Here is a 17,715-nt window from a genome sequence, read left to right as displayed (position 1 = left end):
AAATAAATGATTTTTAAATGACATCATATCAAGAGAAAATTATACAAATAAATGTTTTTAAAGTCACATCACAAAAAGAGCACATTCACATAGGTGGAGAAGGAGAAGGGAAGGACCTGAACAGTTTTCGACAGTGTGGGCAATGGCCAAACAAGGAAAGAAAGGCGGAGCCAAATTAAAGAGAGTGGGTGGGGCTAACGACAGACAGACAGGGCTGTCACCTGTGAACAGTTTTCTATAGTGTGGGCAATGACCAAACAAGGTAAGGTAGGTGGAGACAAATTAAAAAGAGAATAGGTGGGGCTAACGACAGACAGGGCAGTCACCTGTGAACAGTTTTCTATAGTGTGGGCAATGACCAAACAAGGTGAGGTAGGCGGAGCCAAATTAAAGAGAGTGGGTGGGGCTACCGACAGACAGGGCAGTCACCTGTGAACAGTTTTCTATAGTGTGGGCAATGGCCAACCAAGGTAAGGTAGGCGGAGCCAAATTAAAAAGAGTGGGTGGGGCTAACGACAGACAGACAGGGCTGTCACCTGTGAACAGTTTTCTATAGTGTGGGCAATGGCCAAACAAGGTAAGGTAGGCGGAGCCAAATTAAAAAGAGTGGGTGGGACTAACGACAGACAGACAGGGCAGTCACCTGTATTCCTCTTGACCTGCAGTGTCAAGGATATCCAGGAGGCAGGTCTCCCCATCGATAACAACCTGCTTCCTGTAGGAGTCCTCTGCAACATTAAAAAAATGATCATCAAACAAAATAGTAGCAGTCAGTAACCAGTATTCATATCGCATTCAATCTTGTGCAGAGACAAATCAAAGCGCTTTCACATCAGTCATTCACACGCACGCATAACTCTAAACTTGAGTAACTGAAGACAAGGAAGATGCAGGGGAGGGAGGCTACCTTGGGAAGAGGTGGGTTTTAAGGCCAGACCTGAAAGAGCTGTGTGTGGATACCTGACAAAGCGAAAGAGGAAGTTCATATTCCAAATTCAAGGTCAAGAGGCAGAAAGAATGGCGGCCGACACAGAAAACATCAAAAATCTACAGACAGCATCAAGAATACACAGATCTATATCAAGAACAGTAACACAAAACAAAACAGAGCTTCCATAAGCTCTGCCTGCTGTTAAGCATTCAACTGAATCAAAGTAACAAGTCAGAAATGTTTGTGTTTGTTTTTGTTTCTAACTGGCTGAATCTTGATGCAAATGACAAGCTGCATTGCACTGTGATGGGGGATAACATTCTGTTCCTATCCCTAATTATCAACTGATTACTTTAGTAATCAAAGGCACGTATAACTGCCATGATAAATAAAACTGGTCAGATTTCCCAACAGATGAATGTTTTTCTCGTCTCAATTTTATTTTCAAGAAATTAATGTCCTGGGCAGCTGTGGGAACTACATATAGTTCACACTTGTAAATGTAGAATTTTGCAGTTAATAATGTGAAGCCATGTTTTTATTTGTCTTTACTTCTTTTTGCAAAACCAAATTAAATGAGCTCCTTTCCCAAGGTTAAAGTTATACAGTGGCAACATCTGTTGTACAGCAAAGATACAAAATCCCTCCCAAATTGCTGCACTATGTGAAAGTCCCAAAAGAGCTGCTGGATTGTTTGTAATCCTGAAAACAAAGATTAAACTCAAAGAGTTGGGAGTTCTCATGCTCACACTGAAGAAATTTTTGGGTTGGTAAAATATTGGGAGTTTTTATGCTTATATATAAACAGAAGGAATTTCTGGGTAGGTAGAATATGATAAATCAGTCTGAACTGGCACCATCTCAGCTGGGTGTCTGTTGCTTATATCAACCACACTGTATTAATGCAAGCGCACATTTACCTCACTGTGTGACGAACAGGCAGTTCAGCACATGCAGGCCTCTAGAGACAAAGGGTGAGAAGAAGAGGCCAACAAAGACAGATGGAGAGAGACAGACAGACTGACAGGCAGAGACAGAAACAGACAAAGAAATAGAGTTACAACTTACAGACCATGGACACAGAAAGAAGCAAAAAGAAAAGACAAAGTTCATATCATCTAAGGTACGAAATAAAACAAATAAAAAGGTTTTTTGAGTCCATCGCATGTGTTCTAATTCAGGACTAACAAAACTGAGTAAACATCAAATGATTCTGATCTGTCACACTCACCTATTGTTGGATCATATTCTTCCACAAAGCTGAAAAATGAACAAACACATAATTTAGACAGATCTCACAATATTCTGCATTAACTTATATATCATAACCTGTTATCACTATGTTACCATTAGACTCTGACAAGCACGAAAATATAAACTTGCACCTGGCTCAGTTACCAAATGATTACCATGTTACAAATGGTATCAAACTGATACTGAGCAAATAGCCATTATCACATTCACAAAATCATGATGCAGTATCTTTAATGACAGACGTACACTAATTACAATTTACACACAAGCACACACACTCACAGCCACGTGCGCGCACACACACACACACTCACTCTCTCTCTCTGGCTCTCTCCTCTAGCACACACATTAACAAATTTGCACACAAATCTGAAAATTATATGAACTACAATAAAATGCAGATATTATTACTGCACACATAAACTTTTGTCATCAAATAAAACCATACCAGCAAGAAAAATATCTTAATACCGGCATTACTGCACAGACAGTTTTATTGTCCAATGAACACAGTTTGGCCAAGGACTCCAATAAATCTCCATAATGCAGGACCACCCTGTTAACCATTCTAAGGCATAGGTTTTGGTTGGCGTGTGTGGTAATGAAAAATATTCATAAAAATGCAGAAACAGAGGCAGGGAGAAAAGACAGAGAGGACAAAGAGGAAGGAGGAGGAGATGGCAGAGTGAGATACACAGGCAGGAATCACTCACTGGTTCTGAATCAGCTGTATGGTCAAGGCACTTTTACCCACACCACCAGCTGCACAAAAACAAAATTTTAATCTTGATTATGGCTGTCAAACATAATAAATAAATAACCAGTCAAGTGCACAAAAACAAAAACAAAATTTAAATCTTGATTACGGTTGTCAAACATGATCAATATGTAACCAGTCAAGTTCTTCCACTGTGCACACATGCGTATGTGCTGGGAAATCAAACCTCCACTGTGCACACATGCGTATGCACTGGGAAATCAAACCTCTACTGTGCACACATGCGTATGTACTGGTAAATCAAACCTCCACTGTGCACACATGCGTATGCACTGGGAAATCAAACCTCCATTGAGCACACATGCGTATGTACTGGTAAATCTAACCTTGCAGCCAAGCCAGCAGCAATATGGCCATGTCAGGGCTGATTTGTGTACAATATTTATACACAAAGGGGCCATGTCAGTGCTGATTTGTGTACAATATTTATACACAAAGGGGCCATGTCAGGGCTGATTTGTGTACAATATTTATACACAAAGGGGCCATGTCAGGGCTGATTTGTGTACAATATTTATACACAAAGGGGCCATGTCAGTGCTGATTTGTGTACAATATTTATACACAAAGGGGCCATGTCAGGGCTGATTTGTGTACAATATTTACACACAAAGGGGCCATGTCAGTGCTGATTTGTGTACAATATTTATACACAAAGGGGCCATGTCAGGGCTGATTTGTGTACAATATTTATACACGAAGGGGCCATATATGGGCTGATGTGCATATCAAATCTATACGCAAAGGGGCCATTTCTGGGTTGATGTGTGTATAAAATTTATATGCAAAGGGGCCATTTCAGGGCTGATGTGTATAAAATTTATATGCCAAGAGGCCATGTCAGGGCTGAATCATAATGTATATAATTCATACGCAAAGGGGCCATGTCAGGGTTGATGTGTGTATAACATCAATACATATTTATTCAAGTGTCTTCTGTGAGCATACATGTGAGCGTATGCCTCTACACATGCATGTGCACTCAAATCAGTAAACGTGGGTGTGCAAGTGCACGCTCACATCAGTTCATGTGCATGATACAGTCAACCTGCTACCTGCAAAAAAACCAGCTGCCTCAAGGAAACAGCTGCTGTTCAGGAATGCAGGCAGCTGGTGTTATGTTTACACAACTCACATGTTGGCTCCAAAGCACCAATGTTCATCTTTCAAAAATCGACACAGCGGACAGGTAAGTTACCCGAATAAAATCAACATAATTTCAGCACATCATGAAAGTCCTTTTTTTTTTTTTTTCCTAAATCAGCCTCTTCCACAATCAACCCCTTCCACACCAAAATGCCTTGGATGGGTGCCATATGCAGCCCAACCTGTCTTCATTCTCTTGACTGAAGACATAATACATATCCACAAAATTTGGAACTGTTCAAATTTCATACCACAAAATTTGGAACTGTCCAAATTTAATACCACACTATCATACTAAAAATGTACAGCAGAATTACTGCATTAACTTTCCAAAAACAAAAAGCAAATTAAATTCCTTCAGTTTCTTCTGAAACATAAAATTAAAAGAAACGTATCAAAATTCTTTCCTGCCTACTGAGAAAAATTAATGTCCAAATTATGTATGTGGTATGCACTGATGGATGCACACACACACACACACACACACACACACACACACACACACACACACACACACACACATATATATATATATATATATATATATATATATATATAATGCGAGTGTGGGTGTGTGTGCTTGTAAATGTGTACGTGTGAGCATGTTTGAGTGTGCGTGTGTGTGTGTGTGTGTGTGTGTGTGTGTCAGTGTGTGTGTGTGGGTGGGTAGGTATGGGTGTGGGTGTGTGTGCATGTGTGTGTGCACATATAATGAAGTGTGTATGCATACATGCATGATATGCATTTCTTTGTCTTTCTGTTTGCACCCTCTTCAATTACAATGCAAGATGTCAAAAAGACCCCATATATAATTCGTCTTTCTACACTGATGATGAATGATGGTGTGTGTGCGTGAGTGTGTGCGTGCGCGTGCGTGCATGCATGTGTGTGATTGTCTGTCTCTGAGTGTGTGTGTGTGAAAGTGTGTGTGTGTGTGTGTGTGTGTACACGCACGCCTGTGCGCTAGAGAGACAGACCAGAGAGAAAGTGAGAATGTTACTGTGCGTGAGTGTGCATGTGTGCGTGTAAGTGCACACACACAAGCGGACATGTATCTGATTATGAGTCATGATTGTGAGGAGACGAAGCGAATGAGGGATGAAAAACATTTGGTTGGGGAGGCAACGCTGGCTCATTCAGCCATGGAGACATGATGATAGAGTTCCCTGTCGTGTCACAAAGTGGGTGTGTCACTGTGAGCTCGACTGGAACAAAAAGCATTGTTGTCTAGGGCAGGACAACCAGACCGCAATGGGGTACATTGTGTGTGTGAATGAGTGAGAGAGAGAGTGTGTGAGCGTGTGTGTGTGAGCATACGCGCATGCATTTGTGCATGTTTTGTGCTTGCTTTAAAAGAGTATGTGCATGTGCACATGCATGCATGCATGCATTTGAGTGCATCAACTTTATTTTAGTTCCACTACCTCCCTCTTTATAGTTGTGTAGGGTCTGTTTTCATCACTTACCTGGCAATGAACCTTGAAGACTGTTGAGTGTTTCTGTATTTGTTAGACTTGAAGTTGCTTTTCTCTAAAAAAATGCAGAAAAGAGGTTTCCTTAAGAGAATAATGCCATCTGACATGTTGGTAAAACATATAAAGGGAACCCATGGTTCAATGCTACCCACAACCACTGCTAAATGCATGATTCAGTGTTATCGTGGTCATCCTCCCCATACTCAGTAGTAGTAGTAATAGCAGCAGCAGCAGCAGCAATGTCATGATTAATATTGTTCATAATGCAAACCTCCCACCAAGACAAGAGTAAAGACCCTGACCACACTGGACTGAAACTCCAAGAAAGATAAACACACACTGAGGAGGTCTAATGCTGGATGTCAAACACCTTGAGTTGATTGCTGGCAAAACAAACACCCTGAACCCCAGGCCACTACAGTGTGAGTGAAGGTCTGTACTACTGATGGAATCTGGCTCTGAAGAAGAGTGGTCTTTCTTTCCCAGCATTCCCCCCCCCCCTCAATCCTCCCCAACCCCCTCAATCTCCCACATCACAGCACACACACACACCCTCTCTCTCTCTATCTCTCTCTCCCTCACACACACACACACACACACACAAACACACAAACTCCTTCCCTCCCTCCCTCCCTCTCTCTCATGTACACATACAAACACACACAAACTCACTCTCTCTCACACACACACACACACACACACCACACACACACACACACAGAGTGAGAGACAACAGGTCTGCCCCACTGAGCTGGAAGGTCTGCCCCTTCAATGGCTAGCAGGGACTGGGAGCCACTCAGAGGACTCAGCTGTTGGATAAACAGCCTGACCCCAGCTGGAATGCAGGAATGTGCTGGGTTCCTGTGGCTGAAGTCCACTGAGATGTTACCAGGCAGGTCAATTCTGTTGTCTCACTCCAAGCTTTAACCCATTCAATCCTGAGGACTTTGCAGCCTGGGCAGGCTTCCAAGCCAAACACAGAAAATATACTGTTTTTCCTCCAAATCACATGTTGAAACAACCGGAAATACTTAAGAAATAAGTTATCTGTCTTTGCAGTTTAAGCAAAACATGTGAAAACAGTGTTAATGAGACGAACTCTGATGCCAGTGTAATGCTCAGGTGCAGGGCTGAATGAGTTAAAATCAGAAGTACTGAAATGCAGTTGGAATAATGTTGATTGCACAGCTGAATCTTTCCATAAAAATAATCACGAAGAACAAAAAGGGCAGAGAAAACTTAAATGGTGGGAATAATTAAAATCAGAATTACTGCAGTGTAGCTGGAATAATGCTGATTGCACAGCTGAATCTTTCCATAAAAAATGATTATAACAAGAAAGAAAAAAAGGGGCAGAAAACCTGAATGATGTGAATAATCGAAATCAGAAGTACTGCAGTGCAACTAGAATAATTATAAGAAATTTTTTTTAAATAAAAATCCAAGCTTTTTATGTACTGAGTATAATTTCAAAATGTAATGTCTAAGATGAGAAAGATCAGTTTAAAGCAAATTAAAGTCCCCTAGCATCAATTACAGAGTAATTTCCCTCTTTTACTATCTGCACCAAAAATGTTTGCAAAATAAATAAAACTTCCATGCTTAGCAAAAGAAGTTCCTGTTTGAACAAAAAATGATAATAATGACTCCTCTTGTTGTTGTGTTAGAATAAGAGGTCAAAGTGCCAAGTTTAGAGAATACAAAAAATATCAATATAACAGTAAATGCAGTTTGCATATAATTAGGCTTCTTTTTTATTTTTTGTGCCCATCCCAGAGGTGCAATATTGATTTAAACAAGATGACTGGAAAGAACTGAATTTTTCCTATCTTTATGCCAAATCTGGTGTCAACTGATAAAGTATTTGCAAAGAAAATGTCAATAGGAGGAGTTTGTATTATACTCCATGTTTGGTGTTTACATATACTTACCATGTCAAACTGATGCAAACTAGGCCTATGGTTTGCTCTGTTTGGCCAAATTTCGCGCGGCTAACAGTGAAAAGACGCCCCTCTTAGTCTGGCCCGCTCTTAGCCAATCAAACGCCTCTAACAGCTATAAGCGCTGAATCATTCCGTGGCCATGAATGAAAATGCCCCATGAGAACCACGGCGGAGACGCGGGGACGGACGGGCGGGCATTCGAGTTTGACATGGTAAGTATATGTAAACACCAAACATGGAGTATAATACAAACTCCTCCTTTTGGTGTCATATACTGTACCATGTCAAACTGATGCAGAATTTAAAGCAAATGGAGGAGGGCAACGCCTACTGGTTCGTATGGGGAGCCCTTGAAACTGAGACGGCAGTGTTAGCCGCGACAAAGGAAATCCCCTTGGAACCGTCAGCCCTGGTCATACGGAAATCCCGGAGGTAGAAGTTGATGAAGGGATTCTCCGACCGCCAGAAGGCTGCCTCCAAGACATGCTGCAGTGGTACCGAGTGCTGGAAAGCAGCCGAAGTAGCTATGGCCCGCACTTCGTGTGTTCTGGGATTAAGACAGCTGAGATCCTTGTGTGCATGAGAGTAGGCTCTACGAATGACTTGGGAAACCCAGCGGGAAATGGTGCCTGCAGCGATATCTTTCTTGTAATTCTCATTGAGGGAGATGAGAAGGCGCCTCTGAGAAGAACGCCTATGGCGAGACCTATTGCAATAGTATTTGAGGCACCGAACGGGGCAGAGATGCCTATCTTCATCATCTTGTGCCAGAATATCCGACAAAGGTCTGACCCTCAGAGAGGGGGAAGGGACCTCGGGGTCTTGGTTCTTAGCCAGAAACTCTGGAAGGAAACGAAGAGTGATGGAACCATCTCTGTGGAATGCTAGATCTTGTGGCAGACCACTAAGACCATGAATCTCACTTCTACGACGGCCCGTGGCCAGCAACAGAAGGAAAGTGGTCTTGAGAGTGAGCAGGTCAAAAGGAATAGTCCCCAATGGCTCAAAGGGCTGTTTTCGAATGAAATCCAGCACCAGGAACAAGTCCCAGAGGGGCACTCTTCTGGGATTCCTAGCTTCCTTCAGAGAGGCGCCCCTAGCCACTTCTCTGAGCAGGAAATCAGCTTCAAAAGCGGGACCACCTAGCTGTTTGATAGTGGTACAAATGGCAGACCTGTACCCTCTCACAGAACTAGCAGACAGGTTGAGAACCGAGGAGCAGTGAGCCAAAAAGTTGGCCAGCTGCATGCTCGTAGGGTTAGTAGGGGGAATGTTCTGAGCTGTACACCAACTCAGCCATTTCTTCCATCGAAAGTCATACAAAGTCTCTGTTCCCTCCCTCCTGGCTTTGGAGACTATGGAGAGGAGGTCGGAGGAGGCACCCCCCTTGGTCAGCGCGGCGGACACAGAGGCTGACCGAGGGGTGGAAGACTTCAATGGTGATGCTGACAGATCCGCCCGCACAGCAGCCACGCGTGCAGGTGGAGCACTTGAGGATTGGAGTGAGGAATGCCCGAACGAGGCTGCCTCAGCAGATGAGGTTTGGTTTCCAGTTCCAGTGGTGGAACATGTGTCAGGGACTGAAGGACCGGAAACCAGGGCTGGGCTGGCCATTTCGGCGCAATGAGGATCATCTGCGGGCGTTCCAACCTGGCTTTCCGTATCACCTTGGACAGGATTGGAAAGGGAGGAAACGCGTAGGCAATCAGACTGCTCCAGTCTAGAGAGAGAGCGTCCACTGCCCATGCTTCTGGGTCGGCGACTGGAGAGACGTACGTGGGAAGTCTCTTGCTGAACCTTGTCGCAAAGAGGTCCACCATCGGCCGGAACCACTGTTCCCACACTCCTTGCAGGGTGTCCTTGTCCAGGGTCCACTCTGTGTGTATGACACTCTTGGACCTGCTGAGAGCATCTGCCAAAATGTTGTCTTTCCCTGCTATGTGTCTCGCTGAAAGTGCAATGCCCCTGCTGTGGCACCAACGGAGGAGAGCCTCGGTCTGCAGAGAGAGGTCTGCCGAGTGCGCTCCGCCCCCTTTGTTCACGTAACAAGCGACTGTTGTGTTGTCCGTGAACAAGCGAATGGTCTTGCCTTTGGCCTCCGCTATGAAGTGCTGGAGAGCCCTGCGAACTGCCTCCAGTTCCAGAACATTGATGTGGCATAGGCGCTCCTCCGGGGACCAAGTCCCTGCTGCATGGAGTGAGTCCATGTGGGCTCCCCAGCCCATGGAGGAGGCGTCTGTGAATAGTGCCACCTGAAGAGTAGGTGGGGCTATGGGCACCCCCTGTGTCAGAAGAGGGGTGGTTAACCACTCTGATGTCACCTCGAGGAACCACTCGCCCAGACATATCCGGGTATCCCATGGCTGAGTGCTCTGGGACCACCGTAGCCTGAGTGCCCTCTGAAGAGGGCGCTTGAGAACCCTGCCCAGAGGGATGAGAGGTGCCATGGACTCCATCATGCCCAGGAGGGAAGAAAGTGTCCGCGCCGTTGCTTGGGAGGAATGGCGCAAGTGGTTGAGGAGGCCTGCCAGACGGTCCCACCGATCTGGCGTCGGAGAGACTATCATGGACCGCGTGTCGAATCTCATCCCTAAGAAGTCGAAGGACTGGCTCGGGGACAGATCGCATTTCTCCTGATTCGTGATGAAGCCCAGTTGGGAGCACAGGTCTAGAAGTCTGGCTGTATGACTCTGGCACAGAGCCTGTGACTGGGCCAGAATAAGCCAGTCGTCCAGGTACACACAGAGCCGAATGGACTCCGACCGGACGATTGACACCAATTCCCGCACCACCTTGGTAAACAGGAAAGGGGCAAGGGACAGACCAAATGGGAGGGCAGAGAACTGGAACACTCTGTCCCTCCACACGAACCTCAGGTACCGGCGGGATGCCGGGTGGATGAGGATATGGAAATAAGCATCTTTCAGATCGATGGACGTCGCCCAATCTCCCTGTTGCATGGTCTCCCGAATCTGTGCCTGTGTGTCCATCTTGAATTTCATCTTGGGGAGGAAACTGTTGAGGGGGGACAAGTCCAGGACTGGTCTCCACCCTCCGGAGACTTTTGGAATCACGAACAACCGGCCGTAAAAACCGGGGCCCGGGTCCGAGAGTTGAGATATCGCCCCTATGAGGAGTAGGTGCGATATCTCTTTCTCTAAGACGCTCTCCTGCTCCATCGAGCTGGGCACATAAGGAGGAGGAGTGGATCTTAGAGGGGGGCGGTCCCCCACCCAAGGGAGCATGTACCCCGACTCTAGCACCGACACAATCCAGTCGTTGAGTCCCAGAGCACGCCACTGATGCGCGTGCCGGGACAAGTTTCCTACTTGGAGGGGCTGAACGACTGGCGGTGCTGAATCGGGGCCCAGTCATTGGGGGTTCTGCCTTCTGGCCTTGGGCATGGCCGGACGGCTTGGACGGCCATGAGGTGGTTTGTTCCTCTGCCGCTGATTCTGAGCACGCCGCTTTGGCTTAGGAGGCGAGGTATATGGAGGAGCCCTGGTGGCGGGTCTCTTCAAAGGCATAGAACCCTGGCGCCCCTGGGAGGATTGGGCTAAATATGAGGCCACCTCCCGGTTTGTCTCTGCCCTGTGGCTGACAAAATGCGGCGCATACTGGCCGAAGAGGGAGTGCTGCTGTGCTGGGATGGACCGCAGAGCAGCCCTCTCCTCTACTGGAATGTTAGAGAGGCGGAGAACAGCATCCCGCCGCGCTAGCACCGTATTGAAGTGAAGGCTGGTAGCTGCGTCTGCAGCTGCCGTGAGACCAGACGCTACTCGATTGCCAAAAGTGTTTAACCTCGGGTCTGAGAAGAGGCCAGGCAGGCCAGAGGAAGGAGACTCCGTGTCCTGCTGAACTGGACGTCGTTCCCACAGCTCATTGGCTCTGTGGAGGAACGCGTCAAAGAAGGTATAAGCCGTGGACACCTCGAGGAGGCAGCGGCGGGCCAGTTTGTCCCACTCTGCAAATGTCTTAAAGGGAAGAGTAGCTGAGGTGGGGAAGGTGGTGCGCTGTGAGACCAACATCCTGTCCTGCGCGGAGGGCTCTGCTTCCCTGTAGGCAGGGTGGTCCTGTGTGTACCAGGACCACACTCCTCCCTTGGAGGGATCTTTAAGGAACTTGCCTGGGGCAAAAGCGCCCGGGGCAGAGAGTGACTCCCTGCCTGGAGGAGGGATGGAAGCAGCACCCCTGATGGTGCGGGCTGGCTTATTAAGCCACTCCTGAGCCATTTCTGGCACTCTGAGTCGCCTTGTGGTTCTGGAGTTAGAGTCACCTGACCGTAGGAGGGTTAAGGGTGACAAAGTTGCCTGAGGGACTGATTCAGCATGTGTGACCCTATTGGGGAGGGTCAGTTCGAGCTCGGCAAAGTCCGAGTTTGGTTCAGGCTGGTCCCTAGGGAGGCGTGGGCTCCATCTGTCGCACTGGGATGGGGGCGAAGAGTGCTCATCTGCTTGTTCGTCCTCATCCGAAGACAGGGGCTGTCCTTGTTCACAGTCCATCCCCTGTTGGGTGCCATCCCAAGTGGATGTACCCACGGGGGCGTCCTGTGGGCTGTGGTCAGCCCAGCGGGATGAGCTGGGGCGATCCCGAGCAGGGACCCTGGTCTCCTCTGTTATGTCCTTGACACCTGAAGAGGGTGGGGAGTGTGTGGACCGTAGGTCCAACCATGCTTGGGATGGTGGGTGCCACACCTTCTCAGAGAGAGCGTCCCTGGACGCCAGAGGGACCCACGAGTGCTGTGAGGGGACGAACACCCACTCATCTCCTTTTAGGACCGAGGGCTGGGTAGGTGGGACCAGCAGGCTCCCACGGGCTGAGCGGGGTCCCTCAGCTGCCGTCGGTCCTGAAAAGGAAGCCGTAGTGACCGTGGCGGTCACCTGCGTGCTGACAGAGGACCTATTCGAGGCTGTAGTGTTAACACTGGTCGAGGAGCTCGACCTGCCCAACGAAGAGTCAATCCCTCTTGTCGGGGCTGTGTGTGTCACTCTGTGGTCTGTGCTGGGTTGGGTCCGGTGGGGAGCGGACCAGGGGTTAGTCCCTGGTCCTCCCGGGAACCCAGCATGCACCATAGGTGCACCCCAGTACGGGTAGAATGGGGGATACCACCCGTGGGCACCAGCCATCCCGTGACCCCAGCCCCAAGGGTCACTGGTGCCTTGACCTCGTTGAAGGGAAAAGCCTGGCCAAGTCGGAGGGAGGTCAGGTCCGACTTGGGTGTCAGACAGGCCGAAAGGCCGGCGGTCTGACTGCCCGGAACTGCCTGACACGCGCGGGACTCCCCCAGCAGGGGAGACCGGCCGGATAGCGGGGAGACCTGCAGAGCAGGTTGCCACGCGCCCAGAATCCCCTCCCGTGGGGAGACTGGGGTGGCTTGGCCCGGGGTGGGCTAAGTGGAGGTCCCCCCCCGGAACCAACTGTTTTTCTCCCCCAGGAGGAGGTGGGGGAGGGGGGTCGACCGAGGAGGGAGGAGGGGAAACAGCACTGGGGCCCCTGAGGGCCGTCTCCGTGTGGGGACCCGGATAACGGCGGGGGGCGGCCTCCCCTTGGGAGTCCGCACCCAGCCGCTAGTTCCCACCACCAAGAGAGGACGTGCTACTCCCCCTTCCACCCGCCTCGCGCTGGGACACTTCGGGAGGTGACGCTCGAATCCCTTTCCCCCCGGTCCCCTTCATGACCGTTTTATCGGGACGAGCGTCCCCTCCGCGATCAGCGTCTGCAGACGCATCGCCGCGGTCCCTATCGGGAGAAATCATGAGCTCCGGGCCTGGGAGAGTCTCTTGGCGAGTATCTCTGCCAGCATCATGATCCCTGCCTTCGTAGGATGGCAAACGAGGCATGGTACCGCGCGTAAGCACCCAGCGAACAATACGAACCCCAACAGAGAAAGGAAAGACAGGATCGACTCAGAGGTAGAAAATACAAAGAAATCGAGGGGGCCGAGTCGAAACGAGTACACAGAATGTAAGCACAATACACATGCAAGCCGCATACAACAAAATAAGGCCAAATGAAAACGCTTAATAGCCAAAAAAAGCGTTAGACGAGACAGAGCGAAAACCTGACAAGATGGCGTGGAGAGCCTTGGCCAAAGGAATGATTCAGCGCTTATAGCTGTTAGAGGCGTTTGATTGGCTAAGAGCGGGCCAGACTAAGAGGGGCGTCTTTTCACTGTTAGCCGCGCGAAATTTGGCCAAACAGAGCAAACCATAGGCCTAGTTTGCATCAGTTTGACATGGTACAGTATATGACACCAAAGTTAAAGTTTACCACGGACACACACACGGACATACGGACACACACATACACACACACGGACACACGGACACACACACACACACACACACACACACACACAGACAACCGAACACCAGGTTAAAACATAGACTCACTTTGTTTACACAAGTGAGTCAAAAAAGGGCAGAGAAAACTTAAATGGTGGGAATAATTAAAATCACAAGTACTGCAATGCAGCTGGGATAATGCTGATTGTACTGTACAGCTGAATCTGTCCATAAAAATAATCATAGAGAAAACTTAAGTGGTGGGAAAATCAAAATCAGAATTACTGCAGTGTAGCTGGAATAATGCTGATTAATTACAGAGTAATTTCCCTTTTTTACTATCTGCACCAAAAACGTTTGCAAAATAAATAAAACTTCCATGCTTAGCAAAAGAAGTTACTGTTTGAACAAAAAATGATAATGACTCCGCTTGTTGTTGTGTCAGAATATCAGATCAAAGTGCCAAGTTTAGAAAATACAAAAAATATAAATATAACAGTAAATGCAGTTTGCATATAATTAGGCTTCATTTTTATTTTTTTGTGCCCATCCCAGAGGTGCAATATTGTTTTAAACAAGATGACTGGAAAGAACTGAATTTTTCCTATTTTTATGCCTAATTTGGTGTCAACTGACAAAATATTTGAAAAGAAAATGTCAATGTTAAAGTTTACCACGGACACACAGACGCACACACACACAGACACATACACACACACACACACACACACACAGACAACCAAACACCGGGTTAAAACATAGACTCACTTTGAGTGAGTCAAAAAAGGGCAAAAAACCTGAATGGTGTGAATAATCGAAATCACAAGTACTGCAGTGCAACTAGAATAATTATAAGAAAAAAAGGACAGAGAAAACGTAAGTGGGTGGGGATAATCAAAATCAGAAGTACTGCCTTGCAGCTGCAATAATGCTGATTGTACAGCTGAATCTTTCAATAGAAGTAATTATAAAGGAGGGAGGGGGGGGAGGATAGCGGAAAGTAATGAGAATGATTTAAATCAGAAACACTCCTGTGCAGCTAGAATAATGCTGACTGTACCATACAGCTGAATCTTTCCATAAAAAAATAATCACAAGGAAGAAAAAAAAAAAGAGACAAGTGGTGGGAATAAAAATTTTGAAAGATACTAGTAGTAGCTGTGAGTGTCAAGCTCCTTTTTAACAAAGAACTATATTTCAGTCGCCATTAACCATAAGTGTCAAACTTTCTTCTTTTTTTTAAAAAAAAACAAAAATCTATACTAAAATCACAAAGGGTCCTCAACAACTTGTTTAGATAAAAATGAAGCACAAACAAAAAAATTATCTGAACAACCAGTGTTGTATCGTTGCTCTATAATGAAGCATGACACAAATTATCTAAGTAGACCACTGATATTTCATATTTTATCTTGTTTTGTTTTGGATTTGTTTTAGTAAAACAACTTTGATTATAACCAAGCAACTGATTAACAATACAAAATAATAATTTTAAAAATTAGTCTGTTAAATGTATCACTCAAAATAAAATCTGACATCTATTCTAATGATTTTTCTTTCCTTTGTATACAAATTCAGGACAGACACTTGGTGTTGGAGAAAAACTAACAATAATCATAAGGGGTAAAATGTGACAGTGAAAGCATGTGTTCTTTCTTAATCTGGATGCGTCAGTAGTAACTCAATGATAAACCATCAATCAAGTATAAGTGCTTTTGACTGAATGGGCACACACATAGGCACAAACATGCACAGACATACACATACTGATACAGAAATGCACACACACACACTCTCTCTCTCTCTCTTTTTTTTTTTTTTTTTGTCGTTATCGTTAATGTTGTTATTGTTATTGTTGTCACAAGGACAGATTGGAAGACTGGGCGATGCCTAAAATCTTTATCCTTGAGTAATAAAGTTTTTGAATCTTGAATCTTGAATCTTTCTCTCTCACACACACACACACACGCACGCGCGCGCACGCGCGTGCGCGCACGCACGCACGCACGTGTGCACACACACACACACACTGCTCTCTCTCTAAAATACACATTACCACAGACATGTACATAAAGTACACAAAGACACAAACACACACAAACACTGTTACTGACACACTCTGAAATGATGTTCAGGCCACAAACATGTATAAAAATAACCACAATGCTTTTCCACTATTCCAGTCCTTGTTATGGATCTCAGTAATACAACTAAGTACTTTCCTAAGCTCTCAGTCTATCTAGGTCAACATCACATGGAAGGTCATGACATTTGAAGCCTTGATAGACCTGCAGTGTGTCTGTATGAATTTTGACCTAGATTCCGAATGCCCTTAATGGGTTCCTGAGATAATAAAGAGGGTATGAGGAGGGGGGAGTTATTCAATTATCATGGTTTCATGACAGTTTTCTGACACTAAACAATGATCAAAACTGATGACCTTGCTTCAAACAAATGGTCCTTTTCTGTCCGTTTATCCATTATGTTTATGCATGTAACAAGTAAACGTGGTATATCATTGTTTAAAACTACACAACTTATCGGCAGTTTCCACAGCGTGACTGGCGTACTGAAAGTCCCAGCCTCCTTGTGAACACAACTCATTCCTTCTTGAGGGGAAAAAATTGTGGATATTGCCAAAATATCTCTTGTTAAATCACATAAAAGGAAATGAATCAGCAGAACTGACAACACATACTACACTACAGGTATGCATGTTTTTCTTGCACATGTTGCAAGATCCTGTTGCTGAAAATTCATGACCTCAAAAACATTCAATATCCAACAAATAAGAATAATAATAATAATAAAGAGCTCAAAGCGCTTCACAATAAACATCAAACACACACACACACACACAATAACTCACAAAAGAAAGAAAAATAATGATTTAGTGCACAATAAATGAATAATATGAACAGATTCAGAGACTATGCCTATTTAATAATTACACACACACACACACACACACACACACACACACACACAACAAAAGAGTTTGCATGGCTTATAACTGAAAAGGTATGGAAGGTCTATGGATAGGCGTTTTCAAAAAGGTGTGCTTTCAGACCGGTTTTGAAAGACTGAAATGAAGGAGAGTGGCGAAGATCATGAGGTAAACTGTTCCAGACATATGGAGCTGAATAAGAAAAGGAAGAATCGCCGAAGGATCGGGTTTTAACACGGGGAGCCAGTAGCCACCATGAATCAGGTGATCTGAGTTGTCAACGGGCTGTGTAGGTTTGAATCAATTCTCTCAGATACTGAGCAGCAGCACCCAAAATGGAGCTGAAGGTGAGAATTGCAACTTTGTACTGAATGGGGGCATCCGATCCTGAACTGCTGAAGCTCAAATCATTGAAAAAAATAATTGTAATAATTTTTTTTTTTTAATTTAAAAAATAATCAACATTCTGCCGTTCATACATTCATATTCGCATATTCAAGAAAGGAAATGAAAATCAGAGAGTTAGAATATTCTGTATTAATCAAACTTAGGTGGTTGGCAGACTAGCAGCTTAGTGGGCGTGTCTAGAAAAGATGGGTAGAAAGTTGGTGTGTATATGAGAGACTACATCCTGCCACTGGCCATTGTACAAACACATGGGAAGGTGGGATAGAGAATGTTTGTAAACATACCAAGGGACAGGAAAATCAATGGCAAAAGACAGAGAAATCTGGGGAGCGAGGCTTGAAGAAAAGACATGCAGCAGATGTCTACATTTCACCCACTCCACTCCCCTGTGTGACTAGAGTGAATGCCCATGCCTTGTTGTGAACACTACTCATTCTGTCTTGAGGGGGGAAAGTGTGGATATTGCTGAGATCTATACCGGCAGCTAATGACTGCAGTATCAGTATCAGTAGCTCAAGGAGGTGTCACTGCATTCGGTCAAATCCATAT

The 17,715-nt window shown here is 45.7% G+C and overlaps 1 protein-coding gene across 1 annotated transcript in view; it reads right to left on the bottom strand.

Annotated features, from left to right (window-relative positions):
- Positions 1–17,715, bottom strand: part of LOC143286772 (GTPase KRas-like) — a 31,074-nt gene that overhangs the window by 11,226 nt on the left and 2,133 nt on the right. Inside the window, exons 2-4 of the mRNA XM_076594546.1 lie at positions 2,899–2,947; positions 2,163–2,191; positions 644–728 (exon numbers count right to left, since the gene is read on the bottom strand). Of these exons, the coding sequence (XP_076450661.1) occupies positions 644–728; positions 2,163–2,191; positions 2,899–2,947 (163 nt within the window). The remainder of the gene's footprint in view (positions 1–643; positions 729–2,162; positions 2,192–2,898; positions 2,948–17,715) is intronic.

This window comes from Babylonia areolata, chromosome 10, assembly GCF_041734735.1.
Source record: "Babylonia areolata isolate BAREFJ2019XMU chromosome 10, ASM4173473v1, whole genome shotgun sequence".
Classification (NCBI taxonomy): Eukaryota; Metazoa; Mollusca; class Gastropoda; order Neogastropoda; family Buccinidae; genus Babylonia; species Babylonia areolata.
Note: the sequence above shows the minus strand (reverse complement) of the source record. Positions and strands in the feature narration are given on the sequence as shown.